A 24,721-nucleotide genomic window follows, 5' to 3' on the forward strand; every position below is an offset into this window, starting at 1 on the left:
TGTGTGTGTGTGTGTGTGTGTGTGTGTGTGTGTGTGTGTGTGTGCGCGCGTCATTGGTTGTTATCTCCATTTGCGGGTTTCAGGAGGTGGAACGGAATCCTTCCAGTACCCAAAGTATCCATCTCCGCTTCGGTAAGGGATCACGGTTCATGGACCAAACTGTTAAACTTTTTCAGCGTTTTTTTCCTGGGCTCTTTTTAGGGTCGTCACCGAACCCCGGATTGCCTCCAGTTGTAGTTCATTTGTGGTAATATTCCCGGAGATGGTTTTTAAAATCTCATTGAGGTTCTTCTTTATCATTCCTGTTGCTCTAATTTATCACTGGTACAATTTCAATGTTCTTCAGCTACCAAGATCTCTTCACCTCATTTTTGAAGTCCTGGTATTTATTCATTTTCTTGATTTCTGAGTTGTTTGGGCCAAACTCGCTGGGTACTGATATCTCAATTAGCAATGCTATTTTTCCTTTTTGTTCTCGAGTACAATGACGCAATGATTTGTTTTCTATGTTCACGCTCGATGGAATAATTAGGTCGTGCATGAGCATGACGTCCTCATTTTCAATGATTGCCCTTACTCCGTGTTTCCATCGGTTTTCTGGTACTGGGATGTTTAATTTTTGCAGATATATCAATGAATCACTTTGCATACTTTGTTGTGCCAAATTGTTCTAATAATAGTTTTTTGCATCCCGAGAGCAGGTGACTAGTACTTTCTGTTTCTGTCTTGCAGAATCTACACTTGTCTATCTGGTTCAGTCCTGCCATCTTTTTAAAATCCATCGGTATCAAGTGCCCTTGATCTTGGGTATTTATTACGATTAGTTCGCCTTCGCAGTTGAGCTGACCTCTTTCTTCATAGCCATTCCTCTTCTTTTGACCTCTTCTTAGGTTGGATATGTGACAGAGAAGAGTTGATTCAATTTTGGTGAAGATACGAATCCGGATTTCGGATTCGAGAATTTTTAAAATCCACAAGTGGTTCTTCACCATTGACTGGTAGGGCCAAAACGTATAGCACGATATTTAAAAATGTGGTGGACGGATAATACCAAAACTTGGTGGATGAGTTGGTTAGGCAACAGGAACAAGCCAATTCGATTTTGGTTCAGGTTTGGATTAGGGTACGTCAAAAGCCCCGTATTTGAAAAATAGTATCATATTGATCTAGTCATCCTTTTCTTTTTTTCTTTTTTTACATTAGCCCCATATAAATACAAAAGACAGAGCCCAACAACAGTTGGGTTTGAGTGGGTAGAGTGCATATACAGAGCAGGTGTGTTTGGTTTCTTCTCATGATGCCTGGTCTATTATTATTGGAGCCTTGTTTTTCTGTTACTTTCTCTTGAATGAGCAGTGCCACTACAAAGCACACAGTATTGATTTCCTTCAAGGACGATGCTTTTGGTATAATTTTATAAATTTATCGGTTGGTTCTCCTGACTAGCGTTTTTGTCTGTTTGTTTTACCCTGCGCTCGCGAAGCGACAAGCGGGGTTAAGCTATCAGTTGGATACAAATGTATGTATGTTGTATGTACGTGTCTGCATTAAAAAAACTTTTCTCGGCAACTGTTGGTCAGATTGACACGAAATTTTCACCATAGTATGCGTCTACTCATGCACAATTTTTTAGTGATAATTATGACATCACAGATCACATGGTATGGGCACCATCTTGTTTAAATTACATTCATTTAATTATTTTCTCACCAACCGTTGGTGTGATTGACATGAACTGTTCACCATAGTATGCGTCTACTCGTGTATAATTTTTTTAAATGATAATTATGACGTCATTGGTCACAAAGTACGGGCGCACTTTTGGAAAAAAACCCGAAAAACTTTGGACCACTATATCTCCGAAACAGCTCTATGGAAAAATTGAAACGTGGCTCATTGTAAAGAACTCCGCATTGGGAATACGTGTTGTTAACGATGACGTCATTGGTGCCTTAATTATGATGTCATAATTCAACAAGTACAACGCTGAGTCTGATGAGTGGCAAATTTATTGAGAATGAATCTTTGAATCTACATGTGTCGAATTTCTTTGAATCTACCCTGCTCTTCATAATCCCCATTTTCCTCTTCTCCTCCATTCTGCTGTTCTCTCTCATTTTCCTGTTCATCATCATCTGCCGTTTCCGTTTTCATCCCCTCTGTCTGTATAGGTGTCACCTGGTCCATGTCAACGGGTCATGTCCGCTCGTTTCTCGAGGGTGGGCAAGGGTGCGTACCCCCTTTCTCCATCACACTTCATCTCCACCACTGGGCTCCCAGTATTACATCGTATTTCGTGCTCCAGCTCTCGCCGCATAGCCCGTCCCCATACCACCACAGTCAAATCCCCACCATCCCTCTCTCCACCGCCCTCTCCGCACCCCCTTCTCCTAGCGAGCCCTCATCTCCCATTGTCCAATAATCTCCTACCACTTGTTTTCTGGCCTTAGCTGTTATTTCCATTAATCTACTCTTCTTCAGGTATATATGGGTTGTTGATGCTACACTTTTAATTTTATGAGATGGAACCATCTTTTTTCAGATGACCAATTTTGTTTTCTTCAGCTCGTCCATAAATCTTGCTCCCCTGCCATGCAGCCCCCACTGTTCATGCATATAGTACACTCTAAAGTGGAGGATGATTCCCTTCTCCTTTGGACACCAGCTTGCATCATTTAAGCTTCTTTTCTGGAGCTTTATTTTTTATTTTGCCGAGACAGGTCACATCTTTTCAGCATCTCACCTCGGTGCAGACCCCTGTCTGTCTGAGATTATCTTCTTTCTCACTGGAGGAGGTGCAGAATTTATTCTTCACAGCACACGTTCCGGTTGCTCGGTGCTGCTGCACAGACACATGTCTCCACCTATAAGGGGTTTGTGTTCCTTTATTTGAGATTTGTTTCCAACACAAGATTCATCCTCTTCTTTCGCCAAATCCTTGCCCCTGCCATTCCCTGGCACTTCAGTAACGATTTATCCAATTGGGAGTTGCCGTATTGGCAGCTCAATAGCCTCATCATGGTGAGAGCAGCACCGAATCACTCTGGGCTTACCTCCCTTTTGCTTCATTGGTCCACAAGGCCAGCAATGTCCACTGGCACCATTGCGGCACGAAAATAATCTGGGTTTCCACGCAGTTCGTTTGAGACATGATTGCATCGTCCTGAATTCCTTTGTTCTACATAAACAGCTTGGTCACAAAAGCACATGCACTTCATGGTGATCCGTGCTTCCACGTCCGATAAAGCCTCTCCCCTTCGGTCACACTACCCTCACCACTCTCTAAACTCTCATCCCCGACATCCAGGGCTTCATATGGTCCACTAGAGAAATGGACAGCCAAATAACGTCATATACAGACTTGGCATTTAATATGGAATTTTTTTTTTGTGGGGGTGAACTTACTTTTCAAGAAGACTTAGAACCAAAAGTTCATTGGAATTATGTTGAAATTATTCTAGATTTTGTTAATGTGACCTTTAAAAGAAACAAAAACCACATTTGACATTTCGAAGCAAATATATTGATCCTTGAAAGTGATGGAAACTGATATCGAACTCAATTCACGGACAGTACTGTGTAAACTTCTGTGCGTTTTCCAGAAGTATCTCTTTATTTTGCACATTAGCCAAATCTTTTTTTAACAAAAACAAAAGTTAAATTACGACTGGGATTACGGACAGTAAAATTACAGTTCAGTACTTCGTGTAACCCCCACGAGCATTCAGGAGAGCACGTACACGTTGAGGCATGCTGTTCACGAGATTTGCCAAGGTTTGGACAGGAATCGCTTGCCATGCAGTGACAATAGTCTGCTGCAATTCACGCACAGAGGTGGGCTGCTGGTCCAGGTTATCGATTTGACGCGTTAATTCTGCCCACAAGTTCTCTATCGGATTCATATCCGGGGACATGGCAGGCCACTCCATATTCTCTACACCACGGTCAGCAAGAAAGTGTTGGATCATGGGAGCACGATGAGGCCGTGCATTGTCATCTTGGAAGACAAAGTTTCCTCGAAAAGCTGCACGAGCAAATGGAAGTAATGTTTCTTCCAGAATGGCCCTGTGCTTGAACTGGTTCAGGTTTCCATTCAGAACAACCAGGTCAGTTTTGCCCCCTGCATGAAAAGCAGCCCAAACGGTCACCCCACCACCTCCAGCTTGGACTCTTGGCACTATACAATCTTCGTTGTAGGCTTCATGCACTTGTCTGCACACTCGGACGCGGCCATCTTGACGATAGACCAGAAATCTAGACTCGTCACTGAAGATCACGTGATTACAGTGTCCTGGCTGCCATTGACGGTGCTCTCTGGCCCACTGCAATCGGCGCTGGCGGTGTTGTCTGGTCAGACGTGGCTTTCTCAGGGGACGCCTGGCACGATAGCCTGCTTGAACCAGTCGTTGGTTGACTAGCCTTTTGGATACAGGCACATTTGTCAGTTGCTGCCACTCAGCCCTAAGCCGATTAGCTGACTTGGTACGGCCATTGCGGACTAACCGGTGCAGCTGGCGATCATCCCTCCTTGTGGTTCTATGGGGACGTCCTGGCCTTGGTATTGGAGTAGGGACACCCCTCTGAGCATTTCGTTTCAGGATCTTTGACACCTGATCTTGAGTGATGCCATACTGCCAAGCAATAGCACGCTGTTTCATGCCGGAATTTCGTAAAGCCACCACTCCATGACAAACAGCATTGTCGAGTTGATGGACCATCTCCAGGGGAAGCGGCAATAACTTTTGTAGACATGCAGCAGTTATTTTCCACTAATACAGAATGCAACAACCCTTATATACCCGATTGTGAAGCCAATTGTCAAATGTACCTGTCCGTACATTTTGTCACGCCACTCGTGATATAATCCTGTTATTGACTTCTTGCTGCGACAGACAATCAGTGACATGGTTCTTTTAACAAAGAAATCACCGAAGCGTAAAAGAAACTCACCAGATTGATATACCGAGTTCAGAAAGTAAACCCAAGTCAAGAAAATATATATATTCCATATTAAATGCCAAGTCTGTAGATAGCTCGCAGGCCTTGAAGCTATGCACGCCTCTCGGTGGCGTTTTCCTCCTCTCATCTGAACGAGCCTTTATGACTCTCTCCACTTCACTCAGATTGTCACTCTTCCTTCCATGGCACTCACTCTCTCGTCTTCCTTCTGCCACCAATATCTGCCCCCCGTAAACACCATCAACGGGCATGAGCTTGGGAGACCACTGAGAGACGGTGAGATGAGGTGCCCATGTGTCGACATCCCTTTGTGTGTGTCCACTATTGATTCACTCACCCCCACAGAGTTATTTGGCTACATTGCACTTCATATTTGCTTGATACTTGCTGTCTCAACAATGGATGGAGGCCCTCAATGCCAAACAGGAAATCAGAACTGTCTCCGTTGACATATCTCGTGCCTTCGATACGGTCTGGCACCCCACCTGATCACCAAACTCTCCTCCTATGGTATCCATGGAAAACCTCCACACATAGCTTGCTGACTTCCTCTCTGGTCGCAGTCAACGTGTGGCCCTGAATGGAATTCTCTCATCTCCCCTTCCTGTTCAGGCTGGAGTTCCCCAAGGCAGTGTTCTGGGCTCTGTGCTTTTTCTGGTCTTCATTAATGAGATCTCTGACTCTCTGGAAAATCCTCTCTATCTCTTTGCTAATGACTCCACTCTCTGCCGCTCCATATCTCAACCCTCAGATCGGCAGGCAGCAGCCTCTTCACTCTCTGCAGACCTCGACAAAATCACAAACTTATCAAACAAGTGGAACATGTCGTTCAATCCTGACAAATCTCACACTCTCACTTTTTCTCTCCGTGAAGACAGTCTGGAAAACCTCCCATCTACTTTCTGAACAATCTTCGAGAAGATGTTCTGTCACTCAAGCTTTTGGGTCTCACTACCTGCCATGATCTTTCCTGGGAAAACCACATTTCCAAGCTGGCCTCCAAAGCCAGTCGGCGACTGGGCATCCTCCGTCATGCGAAGTTCTTTCTGGGCACTTCTGAGCTCCTCACCACATACAAGGCTTTCATCCGCAGCTCATTGGAATACTGCTCTCCCCTCTGGGCTGGTGCTCCTGCCTCACACCGAGCGAGGCTTCACTCTGTTGAAACTAAAGCTTTCAGAATCATTGGTATCTCCCGTGATGAAGCTGATTCTGAGGGCATTTCTCTCTCTCCCACCACAGGCAGGTTGGTGGTCTTTCTGCCTTCTACCGACTCCTCGCCAGCCTAGCTCCCCCTGCTCTGTCTGTGCTCTGCCCCCCAAATATTCCTACAGGTCGCACAAGATCTGCCAGCAACCCTCTTATTGTGAACTGCCAAAATCAAGACTCTCTGCTCACCTTAACTCTTTCATTCCTCTTCTATCTCACTTCTGGAACAAACTCCCACCCTCTCTTCAATCACACTACTTCCTCCAGGTCTTAAAAACAGCTGTTCACCACCATCTCTTATCTTCCCCCATCCAAAACCTTGATCTTTTCTACCCGCATTAAATCCACCTCTACCATTAAATCCACCGCATTTCTACCCGTGTTACAACACTCCAAATCCACCTCTTTCAATCTCCAACTTCTTTCCTGAAATTCCTAGTCGTGTTGATTTGCTTTATACCATGTTCCCCCTCCTCCTTCCCACTCTCCTGCCCCAGCCCTCTCCCTTTCGCAGATCTTTCAATGTCCTTGAACTCTGCTGTTGTTGTGTTTGTGTGCTTCCCTCTCTCTCCCCCTCTTGTGTCCCGCTCCCTCTGTTATGTTTGATGTCCGTTAATGTTTTTTTGTGTTTAATGTGTTAGCTCTTACACTAGCCTTGATCTTGTAAAGAAAAAAATAAAAATAAAAACTTGATATTGCTCCTTGGTTATTCTTACAACATGGTTACAGCAGGACTCCTCCTGCCAACTGGGTCCATGGCAATACCTCTTAAATTAGTTTGTTCTATGTAATAAGTGCTGACTGCAGCAAATGGGCCAGTGGATAAAACAAGTTTGAATGACATAAGTGTTTTGAGTAATTTTGCAACTTTTCCGGCGTACAGAACAGTGTTTGTCTGTCCGTATGTCCCCACAAACGTACACCAATCAGAGCTGAGGATCTGGTCACATGACAGGGGGACAGCGTTTCGTGACCATTACAGCTGCATATTTTACTAAAATAAATATAATAACCTTGTTTGGAACATTTTGGTGTCCCAGCGGGTGTCGAAAGATAGGTCGGAGGTTTCAGAAACTCTTCAATACAATTAAGATTTTGAAATGCGATGGACACGGATCTTGCTCCCAAATTCGGAAGTGATCAGATGATGATGGTTTTCTGGTTTGATAATGTCTCAATGCCATCGTTATTTAACATTATATTTTGATATATTAATACTACAGTATTAATTTGTGATTAGAATGATGAATGATGCTGTTTGGAATAAAATATAGAGAAATTGAGTTTATAGCAGAATGAGGAAATGACGTAAGGATTTCCATCCGTGATTTTCACGGATTCCCTATTTGCAGTTTTGCCATTGATTGGCTTTAGCAACATTCAAACTGGGTACGTTTTTGTCCAAGTCCTTCACGAACCTGCTGTCAATGCCTGACGTTTGACGGAAGGTGGCACAGTAATGTGGAATTTATTGGTTCATCGTTTGCCATTCATAGTTTTTCCCCCAAGCCATTCACCAACCAGCTGTCCATGCCTGAAGTCCCTAAAAAATGTAATACTTACATTATTTGCTAACTGGTAACTGTTATCCCCACTCAGGTCAGACGATATCCTCTTCAACTAAAGTATCAAGCCCGGCTGCGACGTTAGACTATCGATCTTGTTAAATAGTGTATATAACTTGGTTAGCTGTCAATTTGATACCTTTACAGGCCTGTACATTGCTTGAGAAACTAATGGTATGTTGCTCTTTACCTGATCTTGTATTGTTGTCTTTGCATGTCTACCTGATGGATCCTGGAAACTCCAAAATGGCGTTCGCTGAAACTCATACATTGCATCATTCCAACTACAATATGGCATCATCAAAACCTCGACATGGCATCATCAAAACCTCGACATGGCATCATCAAAACCTCGACATGGCATCATCAAAACCTCGACATGGTATCATCAAAACCTCAACATGGCATCATCAAAACCTCAACATGGCATCATCAAAACCTCAACATGGCATCATCAAAACCTCGACATGGCATCATCAAAACCTCGACATGGCATCATCAAAACCTCGACATGGCATCATCAAAACCTCGACATGGCATCATCAAAACCTCGACATGGCATCATCAAAACCTCGACATGGCATCATCAAAACCTCGACATGGCATCATCAAAACCTCGACATGGCATCATCAAAACCTCGACATGGCATCATCAAAACCTCGACATGGCATCATCAAAACCTCGACATGGCATCATAAAAACCTCGACATGGTATCATCAAAACCTCGACATGGCATCATCAAAACCTCAACATGGCATCATCAAAACCTCGACATGGCATCATCAAAACCTCGACATGGCATCATCAAAACCTCGACATGGCATCATCAAAACCTCGACATGGCATCATCAAAACCTCGACATGGCATCATCAAAACCTCGACATGGCATCATCAAAACCTCGACATGGCATCATCAAAACCTTGACATGGCATCATCAAAACCTCGACATGGCATCATCAAAACCTCGACATGGCATCATCAAAACCTCGACATGGCATCATCAAAACCTCGACATGGCACTATGGGAATTTTAATATGGTGTTGTTGGAATCCTGCTGGACTATGTGGCGCCTTCGATAAATGTTATGGAAACATCCATATTACATTGAACAATGATGTGATTCCTCCTTCTTCACGCTTCTGCTGAACTCCAAACTGTCATTTTTTAAAATGCCAACATGAAAATTGTGGACTTCTGGCTGTCCAATCATGGCGGTTTTTTGGAACCCTTAAAATGGCGTACGTGGTGTCCTCATAATGTCAACATGGTGTTGATGAAAACTTCGGAATTTCCTTGTGGGAACATAAACGTGACAATCACATGGAACTACATGAAATCCTGCGATTACAAATAAATGGTATTTGGCAGGTGGACTGTTTATGCGAAATTCAGACCAAGAGTACAGCGCTTTCCGCCTTGCTATCGTGGAGCAGAATACTCGGCCTGGCGTCGCAGCTCCCTTTCGTCTTGCTCCGCATGTGGACAACCTGGAGACATCAAATTGCTTCACCGTTACCAATGCAAGTAGGTGTCACTGTCACCCTCAGTTAACCCACTTACCATTCATTTGTGTTTTCTTCACTCAATGTGTGTTGATTCTGTATTTCCCTCAGTAATGTATTGCCATTGTTGCTGCTCATGCAAGTTGTGTTATCATTTATTTCACATATTATCTCTTAATTTTATTTGCATCTAACTTACTTTACCCATACTTGTTGAATGCACTTGTCCAATTTATCTCGTGAAAATAATGTGGTTTGGCAGAATGCGATTTGTTTGAACTCATTTGGCCTAAATGTTTGTCAGGTGCATATTGCTTTTAGAAACAACTGGTGCATCTGGATGCAGGAATCACAAATATTCCCACTCGTTTTTTACTTTTCATTCATCATTTGTCTGCAGAGCATTTTCATTCACATGATTGCACATTTTTAAGACGAGTAACTGCTTTGGCTTTCTTATTAGTCCCCTACCGGTGTACACGGGAGGGGACGATAGGTTTGCACTCCGTCCCTCCGTCTGTCCGTCTGTCAGTCCGTCGCGCAAAGAACAGCTTTCCGTACTTTTTTTCTAAACTCTTAATGCTAATGATTTCAAACTTGGTACATGGTTTCCTTATGATAAGTTACAGATCAGGTTCGAACTTCATGACGTTTCGATCATTTTTGACAAAGTTATGGCACTTTGAACTTTGGTAATTCCCCCCAACAGTTTTCTGGACGACAGACTGCCGGTAGGGGACATGTATTGCAGCGCAATACTCAGAATGCTTCTTAATTCAGGGACTCATTTGCTTAATGATTCATTGTTGATTAAACTATGGAGTTAAATTGATTACAATGAATGAAAACGCATTACATAACTACAGTACCTCCATCAAGGAAGGTGGTCGGAGGTTATGTTTTCACCCGTCTGTTTGTTTGTCTGTTTTTATTTTTCCGTTTGTCTGTGAGCCTGGCCTGGTATTGCCTGGTGTTGGCTTAGCGGTTAGGGTGCCGGCTTGGGATCCTGAGTTCGAATCCTGGTCGATCTCTGCATTAACGCCAGGGGGGTTGACTCAGCCTGTCATTCTTCCGATGTCGGAAAATTGAGTACCAGCTAGCTGGGATGAATGATCCCGGTGTGTACCTCGATTTAGAATAGGTACACCGTATCCCTGCATCGTAAGCGTAATTTTGGACAAATTTGGTGTACAGGTTGGGTGTGTGACAAGAACAAGCCGCTTCCACTTTGTTTAAGTTCCGTTGATGCAGATCTGGCCAATCAATGAGACACATAACCTAAACTAGAGCGCATAGTGAGATACAAAACTCAGCGTGGCGGAGGTATGCACTCTACCGAGAGCTGTTCTACTTGATCAATGTGATGGATTCGCTCTGTACAACTGACTCTTTATATAATATTAGCTGCTCATGTGTTGCTTACATTAGTTGTTGTGATCACATGATTTTGAAGATTCTGATCAATGTGAATTAAAGATTGCTAAATGTCAAGGTTGGTGTCTTCTCATGCAAACTAGTCTGTATTAATAACAGTCGACGTCTTTTCCTGCAATCCTGCAATCATAACGTTATCCTGCAATCATAACGTCTGTTATGATTTATGCAAGCGAGACATGGGTAATGAACGTAGAGCAGCAACAAAGGCTGGAAAGGGTGAAAATGCGAATGGTTCGTTGGATGTGCGGAGTGTCGTTGAGAGAGAGGAAGACAAATGATGAATTGCGAAAGATGATGGTAATGCCTGTGATTGATGCTGTGAAGAGGAACAGGTTGAGATGGTTTGGTCATGTGTTGAGGAAGGGTGAAAGTGACTGGTTGAGAAGAGTGATGGAAATTAATGTAGAAGGAAGTAGAGGACGGGGAAGACTGAGAAAGACTTGGCTAAAGATGGTGGAAGAACAAATGCGGGCAGGGGGGTTAACAAGGAGAGATGCAGAAAATAGGGCAAAATGGAGAAGATTGTCATGGGAACCGCAAGGCTAACCCCCGCTATAGCAGGGAAAATGGCCTTAAAATGCATGTTGTTGTTGTTGTCTTTTCCTGCAACATGTAGCATGTCTACAAGAGCTCTGCATGGTTGTTGTTGTTGTGGTTTTTGTTGGGGTCAATTTTTGAAATGTGGACCCATTGGTCAGACAGCTGCTGGACCTCACCTACATTTGTCGCTTGACTCCACCCATCATGGCACCCAGGGGTCTATGGGGGGTCAATGTGGGTCCAGGTTTGAACCCCCACAAAATCGGTGTTTGCTTTCTTCTCAGAAACTATACATGTAATTCTGAACGGATATTAAGGTGAACGTCATCTCGAGATATGCTCCGCAGGTTCGTCGGAGCGATGAAGAGAAGGACAGGTTCTTGTGTGCGATGGAGAAGCTGATGGGGGGCGTGAAGGATGAGGGGGTTGTTGTGGTGGGGGGAGACCTGGATGTACATGTGGGGGGGAGTATGGACGGTTTTGAGGGAGTTCATGGGAGTTACGGATATGGTGTGAGGGATGGAGAAGGTGAAAGGATTTTGGAGTTTGCTGGTGGAGATGATTTGTTGATTTGTAATACTCAGTTCCAGAGGGAGGATTGTGGGCTTGTTACATACACGTCAGGTGGGTCGACGACAACTGTTGACTACCTGATGATGCGAAGGAGAGATAGGGGGCACCTCCGGGACACAAAGGTGATCCCGGGGGAGGAGGCTGTTTCACAGCACCACTTGGTTGTCTGTGACATAAGGGTGAAAGGTGCGAGGAGAGGTCGGCGGGTGAAGTACCAACCGAGAATGAAGGTGTGGAGGTTGAAAGAGGTGACATTAAGGGAGGCATTAAAAGAGAGACTGAGTAGGATAGAGGATGATGTGGTTGAGCTTGAAAGTGGTTGGATGTCAATGAAAGATAGTCGGTTGGGAGCCGTTGGTGAGGTATGTGGATGGACAATAGGACCACCGAGCACTCGGAAACATGGTGGCGGGATGATGAAGTTGGAAAGAGGATTGACGAGAAGAGGAAGAAGTTCAAGGAGTGGCAGTAGGCGAAGGGTACTGGAGCAGAAAAAGCAGAGCATGAAAGTTATAAGGCAGCCAAGAAGGCTGCAAAGAAAGAGGTGGCAAAGGCGCAGGAGGCATGTCGGAAAATGTTCGGAGAACGCTTGGATTCGGAAGAGGGTCAGAGAGCGGTATTCAGGATTGCAAAGCAGATAGCGAAAGAGAGGTGTGATGTGATAGGGGTGTGTTGCTTGAAGGATGAAGTGGGACAAATCGTTGTGGTCTCAGATGGAATTAAAGGAAGATGGAAAATATATATGGCAATGCTGTTGAAGACAGAGAATGAATGGGATGGCAACGTAGAGAGTAACCCAGTTTTAGGACCGGCAGAGAAGATAACTGAGAAGGAAGTTGAGGAAGCGATAAAAGCAATGAAGAGTAGAAAAGCGGGAGGGCCGACGGGAGTTGTGGGAGATATGTTGAAGGCAGCAGGAAGTTGGGGTGTGAAGAGAATGACAGAGATCTGTAATCCGGTAGTGAAAGAAGGCCGCATTCCAGTGGAAGGGGAACTGAGTACCCTCGTCCCTCTATACAAGGGGAAAGGTGACCCTCTGGAGTGTGGCTCGTACCGAGCGATAAAGTTATTGGAGCATGGAATGAAGGTATTAGAAAGGGTGTTGGAGAGGAGGATAAGGAAGAAAGTGAAGATGAATGAAATGCAGTTTGGATTTATGCCAGGAAGAGGAACGACAGACACGCTCTTTATTGTGAGGCAGTTGCAGGAGAAGTACATGGAGAAGAGGAAGAAGTTGTTTCTTGGGTTTGTTGATCTGGAGAAAGCATTCGATGGGGTTCCACGCAAAGTATTGACATGGGCATTGAGGAAGTTAGGAGTGGAGGAATGGTTGATCAGAGTAGTGATGGCAATGTACAAAAGAGCGCACACAGCTGTAAGGACGAAGGACGGGAACAGTGGTGAGTTTGAGGTGAAGGTGGGAGTGCATCAGGGGTTGGTACTAAGTCCACTACTATTTGTAGCTGTGATAGAGGTGCTGGCTCAGAACGTAAAGGAGGGTTTACCGTGGGAGTTGTTGTTTGCAGATGATCTGGTGTTGATTGCGGAAAGTATGGATGGACTGAAGGAAAAGATGAACAAGTGGAAGGAATGTATGGAGACAAAAAGGTCTGAAAGTGAATATCGGAAAGACGAAGGTGATGGCAAGTGGTAAAGCATGTGGTGAGGTGGAAAGAACTGGGAGGTGGCCATGTGCTGTGTGCAGGAAGGGTGTCGGAGTGAACTCCATTCAATGTGCAATGTGTGCTGAGTGGGTTCATCAAAAATGTCGTGGTCTGAGAGGGTCATTAACCAGTGTGGCAGCTACATTCAGATGTAAGGTGTGCACAGAGGGAGCTGCAGATGGAGGAAATGTTGAGTTGGATCTTGGAGATGGCGTGAAGCTGGAAGGTGTGAAAACATTTTGCTACCTCGGAGACATGTTGAATGGAGATGGTGGATCAGACTCGGCAACGGTTGCTAGAGTGAGATGTGCATGGAAGAAGTTTCGGGAACTGAGTGGCATGCTGCTGAGGAGGAGAGTGTCGTTGAAGCTGAAGGGAAAGGTGTATGCTGCATGTGTGATAAGTGTTATGATTTATGGGAGCGAGACATGGGTAATGAACGTATAGCAGCAACAAAGGCTGGAAAGGGTGGAAATGCGAATGGATCGGTGGATGTGCGGAGTATCGTTGAGAGAGAGGAAGACAAATGATGAATTGCGAAAGATGATGGGAATAGAGCCTGTGATTGATGATGTGAAGAGGAACAGGTTAAGATGGTTTGGTCATGTATTGAGGAAGGATGAAAGTGACTGGTTAAGAAGAGTGATGGAAATTAATGTAGAAGGAAGTAGAGGACGGGGAAGACCAAGAAAGACTTGGCTAAAGATGGTGGAAGAAGAAATGCGGGCAAGGGGGTTAACAAGGAGAGATGCAGAAAATAGGGCTCAATGGAGAAGATTGTCATGGGGACCGCAAGGCTAACCCCCACTCTAGCATGGAAAATGGCCTTAAAATGCATGTTGTTGTTGTTGTCTTTTCCTGCAACATGTAGCATGTCTACAAGAGCTCTGCATGGTTGTTGTTGTTGTGGATTTTGTTGGGGTCAATTTTTGAAATGTGGACCCATTGGTCAGACAGCTGCTGGACGTCACCTACATTTGTCGCTTGACTCCACCCATCATGGCACCCAGGGGTCTATGGGGGGTCAAAGTGGGTCTCAGGTTTGAACCCCCACAAAATCGGTGTTTGCTCTCTTCTCAGAAACTATACATGTAATTCTGATGAAATTTATCCACAACTTTTATCTCCCGTGATATACCAACTTTTGTTCACAGCATTAAAAAAAATCGGGGTCTTAGGTGGTCTATGGGGGGGGGGGGGCTTGCCCCCCAAATTAGGTATTTGATTTTTTTTCTCATAATCTACACACACAATTTGAATGAAACTTCATCACAACCTTCATCATTCATGATGGACCAATGTTTGTTCAGGGCATTGGAAAAAAATGGGGTCTGAGGAGGTACATGGGGTGGGTGCCCCAAAATTTTTGTTTGTTTGTTTAAAATCTCATAATTATGTTAGTATGATTTTACATGCTGCCCTGTCTTCTCGTAACCATTGAAATTGGTTTAAAATACCTTTAGTTAGTGCAGTATACTGTTTATTATATCAGGTGAGCACCAAAGGGTATTGCCCCTATGCTTACTATTATACGAGTAACAATAATGACCTCACTGTGGTCTGAACCTGCGCTATCAAATATATATATGTTTCGCCTCCTCTGCTCACGACTCCCTCATCTTTGCTGTTGATGGTATTATACAATTAATCTCCGAGGTTCTTCATGGTTTGGTTCAATATCAATTACGAGTTGGTTTCAGCTGCATCTGGTTTCACACCCCCTAATATATTATGTGACACTTCAAGACACCCTCCTCTTCCCCCTCCACCTCATATCCCCATTCCAATCAAGCCACGATGCAAACGAAGCCAATAGCAATGCGGCGCAACAAACCCGGGCAGTTTATAATCAGCAGAGGCCTCCAGGCCTGATGTCTTAGGCACACCAGAAAACCAAGATGGTGGTCCGCGTCAGTCCGTCAGTCAACACTTGCAATTTTTTTCTCCGAAACCACTGAAAGGATTGTGCCCAAATTTGGCACAAATGATAATTGTTGTGCTGTGACTAAAGTTTGTTCACGGATTTGAAAAATATCGAGGTCTAAGGGGGTTTACTGGGGTCAAAGTGGATCCAGGTTTGACCTACCCAAAATAGGAATTTTCTTTTTCCTCTGAAACACCACACACTATTTCTATGAAACTTTATGACAACCTTCATCCCCCATGATGTACCGAAGTTTGTTCACGGCACTAAGAAAATCGAAATCTAAGGATGTCTAGTTGGGGGGGGGGGAGGTTTGGGGGGAGAGGTTGGGGGGTTTGGTGGGTGGGGTTAGGGGGTGGGGTTGGGGGGAGGGTGGTTGCCCCCAAAATAGGTATTCGCCTTCTTCTCAGAAACTACACACAATTTCCATGAAACTTCACCACAATATTAATCACCCATGATGTACAAAGGTTTGGTTTTTTTCAAGGCATTAGAAAAATTGGTGTCTTCGGAGGTATCTGGGGTTGGGGGAGGGTGGAGGGGTTGCCCCCCAAAATAGGTATTTTTTGTTTGTTTGTTTAAAGTCTTATGATTATGGTAGTATGATTCTACATGCTGCCCTGTCTTCTCGCAACCATTGAAATTGGTTTCAAATACCCTTAGTCGGTGCAGTATACTGTTTATTCTACCAGGTGAGCACCAGGGGTATTGCCCCTATGTTTGTTGTTGTTATTGGTTTGCCATATGTTTGTGGTTTGCTGTTGAGATACATGATGATGTAAGAGGAAGTGGCATGGTGATGAGAGAAGAGACGCCATCTTGTGGAGTCGGAGATATGTGAACGTTACGTGCTGTGGAATAAACTGACGTGTGCCTGGCAATCCATCACTGACTTGTGCCTGGCAATCTATCACATTGATTCGTGTCTGTTGAGCGACACAACATTGACAATGAGGATTGCGGAATTTTCAATTACCTCACTGGCCCATTTTTGGCTTTACCTGGCGGACCGGACCAGGTGGTTGTCTTCCTTTCATACTTACTTGCTTGCAATGAATCTGTAAGATGCGGCCAGTTCACAGAAACATGATTTGCTCTTACAGTGTTTGGGCATGGAGGGTCAATGCATTTTCTTGATGCCTGACCCTACACCCACCTATGCTGAAGCCACCTTGCTTCACATTTAGGAGCCACACAGACGGTCCTCATTCAACAGTTCAAATTCCGACAACAGGGCCAGCGACCCGGTGAGTCAATTCTCCAATACGTGTCTACATTGAGAGAATTAGCACTTCTTGTAAATTTGGTGCACTGCACGTTGAGATGATTAGGCATCAACTGATGAAGTATACAAGTGAGGGGGAGGTTTTACTCATATCTGACTCCTTAACTTTGTCTCAAGCCATAAATGTCTAACTTTGATAGCCAGTTAAGTGGAAGCAGTTTACCACAGTGCACAAAAACTTAACCGGACCACTCTCACCTGTTACAGCTACAGATTCTACAGTTCAAGGAATTCGGCAAACTCCCACACCGAGTGGAGAGTTTGCAGTACAACATATGCAGAAGCACCCCACATGTTCAACACTGCATTGCAGGATCTATGGGTCCACCAGGCACAAGTCCAGAGCTACAAATTGCCCTGCCCAGGACAAACAGTGCAGATATTGTGGGAAATTTAACCACTTTGCCAGGTGGTGTCATTCCACCTCACCACAAGCAACCGCTCAGTCACTGACTTCACACACTCCACTGGCCAAAATCCATGCTGTGCTATCGACTTCATCAAACTTTAAAACACGTGTCTTTCTCAATGACATGTGCAGTCCTCTGCTCCTGGACACTGGTGACAAGGTGTTTCTCCTGAATTTTGAAACGTACACACACCGACTTGACCTTGCAATGCTCCTCCACCGCCGTCAGTGGTTATGGACATGCAAAAATTGTTGCGAATGGGTACATTACAGCTGTCGTACATTATGATGTCTGGTCGCTTCATACATTATCCTGGCAGCAACGATGGCATGCATTCTTTGATGGTTTGGGCACCCTCTCTGCATTCATTCATCCACCCAAAGTAAATCGTACTGTGGCTCCAGTGATTTAGCCACGACGCCGTATTCCCCTCGCCTTGTGGGACCAGGTAGCAACGGATTTGACCCTCCTCCTGGAAGCATTATAGAGTCTATCCATGCATCCTTGTTATATTGTTATAATGATCTCCAACCTTGTTATAGTGAAGAAAAAGTCCGAGGGACTCCGGGTTTGCGTGGATTTACGTGCTACATGTGAACAAGGCAACTATTCCTGACAAATATCTGCTTCCAACAGCTGAAGAGCTTACTACCTGTTTCTGTGGCTCTACTGTCTATAGTAAGTTGGACCTATGCCAAGGTTACCTGCAAGTCCCCTTGATTCAGACAGCAGGAACCTTGCAGCCTTCATTACTCATACCGGAGTTTTTCATTACATTGGAATGCTATTTGACTTAAGTTCCACACCCAGCTGTTTTCAAAAGAGAATGTCATCCATCTTTCCTGGCATCCTGGGCATGTCCTTGTAGTTAGATGACATTGTGGTACATGGTCCCAACACTTCATTACATGATGAACGCTTGGGCCAAGTGTTCTAGAAACTCACCGAGCACAACTTAACACTGAGTGGTGACACAAATGCGTTTTTGCGGTGCCCGAAATGTAATTTGTGGGATTTAAGCTGTCACCTCATGGGATTTCCCCTCTCCTTTCCAATGTGGAAGCGATTCACTGCATCCCTGAGTCGAGGTCTGCTTCTCCGCTTGCCTCCTTCCTGAGCATGACAGCTTATTACATACAGTTCTTGCCACAGTACAAAGCACTGTTACGCTTTGTACTGTGGACTGTGGACGTAACACTGCACTGTTACGTCAGCTTTTAACAAAGGAAGCCTCCTGGCCCCCAACCCCAACCTGTCAAATTTGACCCCAATCTGTCAAGAAACTGTACACATGTTGAAAACTCAGCTCACGACAGCCCCTCTTCTGGCTCATTTTGACATCAACTGTGCTATGTTGGTCACCCTTAATGTCTGGGATCTGTCACCTCCCAGCCCATTATCCACATCCTGGAGACACTGATAGCACGTTGGTTGTATCGAAGAATCCTTGATGAAAACCTACTTGAGTCACTGAGTCAGCCATGAATCTGAAACTGGGTAGGAGATTCACATTTCAGCAGGACAATGATCCAAAGCGCAAAGCTAAAGACACACTGAAGTGGCTGAATGAGAAGAAAACAAATGTTCTTGACAAAATCCTGACTTGAACACAGTTGAACATTTATGGTGAGACTATGATTGCAATCCATCAATGATCCCCATCGAACTTGGCAGAACTAGTGCAATTTTCACATGAAGAATGGTCAAAGATTTCACCATCTTACTGTGTGAAGCTTGTAGAGACCTACCCCAAAAAACTCGTAGCATTCATTGCTGCAAAAGGTACTTCCACCAAGTACTGACCTAAGGGGGCTGAATACTTTTGCAACCAGTGAATTTTGATTTGTACATGTTTTTGCAGGTATTCCTCACATGTAACCTCCCTTGAACTATAATAGTGTTTAGTTTGATCTCTGCAGTATTGAATTGAAAAAGTTCATTTGGAAAGATTGTTTCTACATAATTCATCTAAATGTGGTATTATTGGTCGAGGGTGAATACTTTTGCAGGCCACTGTTTAAGGGAGTCAATATCAGATGCATCACAAATTTTGCTTGACTGCTGAAGGACAATCAACATGTGAGTATGTGTGAGGCCTCGCTTTTGAAATTCAATAACATGCATATAGGCTACAGGAAGGCCGAGAACATGCCTATCTTTGACATCCTTGAGAAGTTCTTGCAAGAGTTGCTTGAATACTCGAGCCACCAGGTCTGGTCCGTATTGTGGTTGCTGATTGGGTTTTAAGTTTTCCATTATCTCTGGAAGTCGTGGATTGCATGTAAAAGTGAGAAGATCAAGCGTTCCATATTTACAGACAATGACCAATGCATCCTTATAATTGTGTTGCATAGCCCGAGGACAACCTGCATACAAAGATGGTACAACAATAACTTTCCCTGGTGTCAAATGTAGAGCAGCAGCACATTGTTTCTGAGCATTGTCCATTAAACCTTTGTAGAGGTCAACGCGCAAGGATGCTTGGTTCTGATGCAAATAATCCTGCCTGGATGCCTCCATCTTGACATATGCATCCACTAAGTACTGTTGGAATAGTTTGGAACCACAATGAAGAGGGGAAAAATCCTTACTAACAGTCAGACGATATGAATAGAAGTGAAGGTGGGTTTACCATTTGTCTTTGAGCAGTTCGATGTTCCTCTGCATGCAAAGTACTCTGAACCCACCCTAAATCTCCCCGAGGAAAAAGTAGTGGATACACAATAGGGTCACAGTTTGAATAGAGGTAGTTAAGGTTACACATAGGTTTTTCTTTTGGGGACACAATAATCTCATTTTGTACAGGTGCACCATCCTCATCAATGAAAACAGCTGCAACCTCATCATGCCATGGTATATTATACATACACTGGTCTGGTCCCCACTAATCATCAATTAATCATTTAATTGGTTGTCATGTGAGGTCAGCAGGTGCCATAGTTACTCTGGATATGGTGATTGATAATGGGGGAAAGTTTACCTTACCATTGTGATGGTAATTGAGGTTTTCATTTGTGAACCTGAAAGCATGGCAGAGGGCAAAGCCTTTTGGTGAGCCGACCACAATGATATGGCTTCACCCCAGATGAACTCGGGATCTTGCTGAATATAATGGTCTTCGAGAGAGCACACCATTCTGTGTCGCTCCAATCTGCCTGTTGGAGGGCTCCGTGATGATGTATAGGTCTACTGAAGCAGTTCCTTCGTTTTTGGGCACAGTCCTGGACAGGTCCGATGGAGGATACCTGAATGGCTCATTCATCCCAGCAAGCTGGTACTCATTTTGCCTACCTTGGAAGGATGACAGGCTGAGTCAACCCAGTTGGTGTTAAATGACCAGCATGCCAGGGGCTTGAACTCAGGACCTTGCAATCTCAAGCCGGCAACCTGAACCATTAAGCCAACACCAGGCATAACTATAAAAAAAATACTCACTGCGAATTATGCAAAGGTAATGCTGTGGTGGAAGAGTGAATGAAGTATCACAGTGGAACAATGTTGAGCTGGTGTAGAAACCCTTTTTCATTCTCGCTGGGCTGGACTACAGTTAGATGGCCCACACACACAATAAGCATGTGAAATTAAAAGTGTGTGCCACTGAAAAGGTTGTTTTTAAAAATAAGTCTTGTTGTGTCACGTGAATTGATCCAAGCATGGGCGAAAGGTTCGGACGGACATGGAAAGGAATGGCAGGCATACAGGAACGTATGCACTTTTAAAATTGGCTAAAACATGAAGAAACTAGAACGGCACTCTTTGACATCACAACGTCGACTGATATTTCTCCGCCCACATTATTCCATCATTGCAATACTTGTACCAAGTTTGATTTAAATCCATTCAGCTGTTCTCAAGTTATCACATTTCTACCTGACATGACCTCTTGACCCCAAGATTTAATCAGTACATGTTTACATCATTATACATACCTGTACCAAGTTTTAATTGAAATCCCTTCAGCTGTTCACAAGTAATCACATTTTTACCTGACATGACCTCTAACCTTTGGCCTTTGACCTTGAGAACCCAAAATCGAAGCATTTAATCTTTACATCATTATATATATATATATATCTGTACAAAGTTTGAATTAGATAACTTTAACCGTTCTCAAGTCATAGACATATTACAGACGTTGACCTTTCACCTCTTCACCCCAAAATCTATTCAGTTCATCAATACATCATTCTACATAACTTTACCAAATTTGGCCAGAATCCCATGACTGGCTCACAAGTTATCGCGGTAACAGGATTTTTACCTAACATAATGCCGGCGACTTCGTTGGCGGAGGCATAAAAAGGCAGAATCAACAAATGGATATAAACTTGTCAAGTTTCATAACGTGGGTGATGTATTGTCCAACTTCGGCCATGAGGTCAGTTGGCAAGCATGTAAGTACCAACAACTGCCATTTGCCACATCGACACATTGTCTTTCGCCCCAGCAAACACAACCAGGAAGAATCACCATTGTTTTTAAGCAGTCGGGAGCCCTACAAATAGGATTATTGAAGTTCTCTGACCTGGACAAATGCTGCGAAGAGACCGTCATGACGATATCATGACTGCAAACCCAGAAGGGCCTCTAGCAGTGCAGAGATCAAATGCTGTCAGCAGATGAAAAGCGAATCTTCCGACGAGTTTAGAGGGAGGTGTGTAGCATTAGGATTCTAACGTTTGTGCTACTTAAGAATGACTGCAGCTTTAGAGGAACCCAATTAGTGTTTGAAACAGCAAAGGGTTTAACTTGTGGAGCTTTTCTTGGTTTCTTTGTCGCTTTCTTTGTCTGGAATAACATGGGGATTAAGATGATTGAAATTTCAACCACCTGGGATAATTGATGAGGTGAGAACTGATTGGTATTCCATTCAATTATGGGTGAGATACATGATTGGGTCTTGTTTTTACATATTAACTGCTATTGGCATTGCACGTGGTACATGCTTGGTAGCCTCGGTGTTGCGTGTTTCTGTCTATGTTGTAGCTGATGACTCGCCAACAAGTGTTGAAACTAGTCCAGCGGCTAAGGGGGTCGTGTAGCATTCAGATTCTTACATACAGTCATGTGAAAAATAAGTACACCCCATGTAAAGTTTTGACTTTTTCAACATATTTCAACATACAGCTATTTGATCTTCATTTCAACAATATTGAAAGATAAAGGTGATATAATACAACAAATATCATGAAACATTTACATTTTGTAGTCCATTGTATAATTTAAATAAACATCAATGCAAATTTCGCATGTGGAAAAAGTAAGTACACCCCTAATAGGTGGTATTGCCCCTTTGGCAGCAACAACCTCAAGTCGGTGTTTCTTATAACTGTCTACCAGTCTCTGACATCGACTGGGAGAAAATTTTGCCCACTCCTCCATGCAGAATTCTTTCAGCTGTGCGATGTTTGAGGGGTTTCTTGCATGCACAGCTCGTTTCAAATCCCCCCACAACATCTCGATGGGATTTAGATCCGGGCTTTGACTGGGCCATTCCAGAACCCTCCATTTCTTTCTTTTCAGCGATTCCTTGGTGGATTTACTGGTATGTTTAGGGTCATTGTCATGTTGCAAGGTCCACCTTCGGTTGAGCTTCAACTTTCCGACAGATGGCCTCACATTATCCTCAAGCACCCTCTGGTACAATGAAGAATTCATAGTGGATTCTATGATGGTGAGCTGCCCAGGCCCTGATACAGCAAAGCTGCCCCAAACCATAATATTTCCACCACCATGCTTTACAGTTGGTGTCAGGTTCTTGTGGTCAAATGCTGTCTTTGGTTTTCGCCAAACATGTCTTCTGGTACTGTGGCCAAATAGCTCTTCCTTTGACTCATCTGTCCAGAGCACTTTGTTCCAGAAGTGCTGGTCTTTGCCTTGGTGTTCATTGGCAAACTTTAGTCTTGCCCTGATGTTCTTTCTGGACAGAAAAGGTTTCCTCCTGGCACACCTCCCATGTCGATCAAATTTGTGCAGCCTCTTTCTAATGGTAGACTCGTGCACTTCGACATCAACAGTGGCAAGAGCTACCTGTAGGTCCCGTGATGACATTATGGGGTTCTTAGAGACTTCTTTCAGCATCTTGCGGTCTGCTCTCGGGCTGAACTTGCTGGGGCGGCCTGGCCTGAACAAGTTGGCAGTTGTTTGGAATCTTCTCCACTTGTAGATGATCTTCTGGACATTCGAATGATTGATTTCAAATTGTTTGGAGATCTTTTAAAATCCTTTCCCAGACTCGTAGGCATCTATAACCTTCTTTCTGAAGGCCTCAGAGAGCTCTTTTGATCGAGGCATGGTGACGCCGCACACTTCAACAACAAAGAGCAAACCAAACTAAATGTCTGAGGTTTAAATAAGACAGGTTCCTCCAAGATCCTCTCTAACGATGTTCTAATCATTTGCACCTGAGCTGGTGCACCTGATTGTAATTTTAGGTATTTGAAGTAGTGATAAATGTAGGGGTGTACTTACTTTTTCCACATGCGAAATTTGCATTTATGTTTATTTAAATTACTAGGGCGTGCCCGCACGTACGGGCACGCCCGTACGTGCTTGCCCGTACGTGCGTGCAAAAAAACATGCGTGCAAACAACAACAACAAAAAAAAACTTTGAAACCACGTGGCAGTAACGACCACAGAACCCCCCCCCCCTCTATTTACATGAAATGGTTTGGTCCATTCGCAACGACCACAGAACCCCCCCCCCCCTCTATTTACATGAAATGGTTTGGTCCATTCGCAACGACCACAGAACCCCCCCCCCCCCTCTATTTACATGAAATGGTTTGGTCCATTCGCAAAGCCAAAGCGAACGGCTTGCGAGTACGGTGACCATACCTTGGGAACCACTTGTCCGATTAATTTCAAACCTTGAAAAGGCACATCCTCGGGTCCCCAGCAATATACCTGGCAAGTTTCAAGTATATCGGACCGGTAGTTGTCGAGAAACAGCGGTCGCATACAGACAGACAGACACACACACACACACAGATTACTGGAATTATAGATAGATACAATGGACTACAAAATGTAAATGTTTCATGATATTTGTTGTATTATATCACCTTTACCTATCAATATTGTTGAAATGAAGATCAAATAGTTGTATGTTGAAATATGTGGAAAAAGTCAAAACTTTACATGGGGTGTACTTACTTTTTCACGTGACTGTACATTTTGTAATCCATTGTATAATTTAAATAAACATAAAATCCAAATTTCGCATGTGGAAAAAGTAAGTACACCCTTGGCTCTAATAGGTTGTATAGCCCCATTTGGCAGAAACAACCTCAAGTAGGCGTTTCTTATAACTGTCTACCAGTCTCTGACATTGACTGGGAGAAATTTTTGCCCAATCGTCCATGCAGAAATCTTTCCGCTGTGCGATGTTTGAGGGGTTTCTTGGATGCACAGCTCGTTTCAAATCCCCTCACAACATCTCGATGGGATTTAGATCCGGGCTTTGACTTGGCCATTCCAGAACCCTACATTTCTTTCTTTTCAGCCATTCCTTGGTGGATTTACTGGTATGGTTAGGGTCATTGTCATGTTGCAAGGTCCACCTTCGGTTGAGCTTCAACTTTCCGACAGATGGCCTCACATTATCCTCAAGCACCCTCTGGTACAATAAAGAATTCATTGTGGATT

General features: G+C 44.0%; 1 protein-coding gene across 1 annotated transcript in view; it reads left to right on the top strand.

The window, feature by feature from the left end:
- The first annotated feature begins 8,915 nt into the window (after positions 1–8,915).
- The window catches only part of LOC137426137 (glutamate receptor 4-like), a 457,447-nt gene continuing 441,641 nt past the window's right edge, over positions 8,916–24,721 (top strand). The window contains exons 1-2 of the mRNA XM_078772908.1: positions 8,916–8,976; positions 9,107–9,262. Of these exons, the coding sequence (XP_078629034.1) occupies positions 8,916–8,976; positions 9,107–9,262 (217 nt within the window). The remainder of the gene's footprint in view (positions 8,977–9,106; positions 9,263–24,721) is intronic.

Source organism: Myxine glutinosa, chromosome 1, assembly GCF_964187855.1.
Source record: "Myxine glutinosa chromosome 1, kmMyxGlut1.1, whole genome shotgun sequence".
Classification (NCBI taxonomy): Eukaryota; Metazoa; Chordata; class Myxini; order Myxiniformes; family Myxinidae; genus Myxine; species Myxine glutinosa.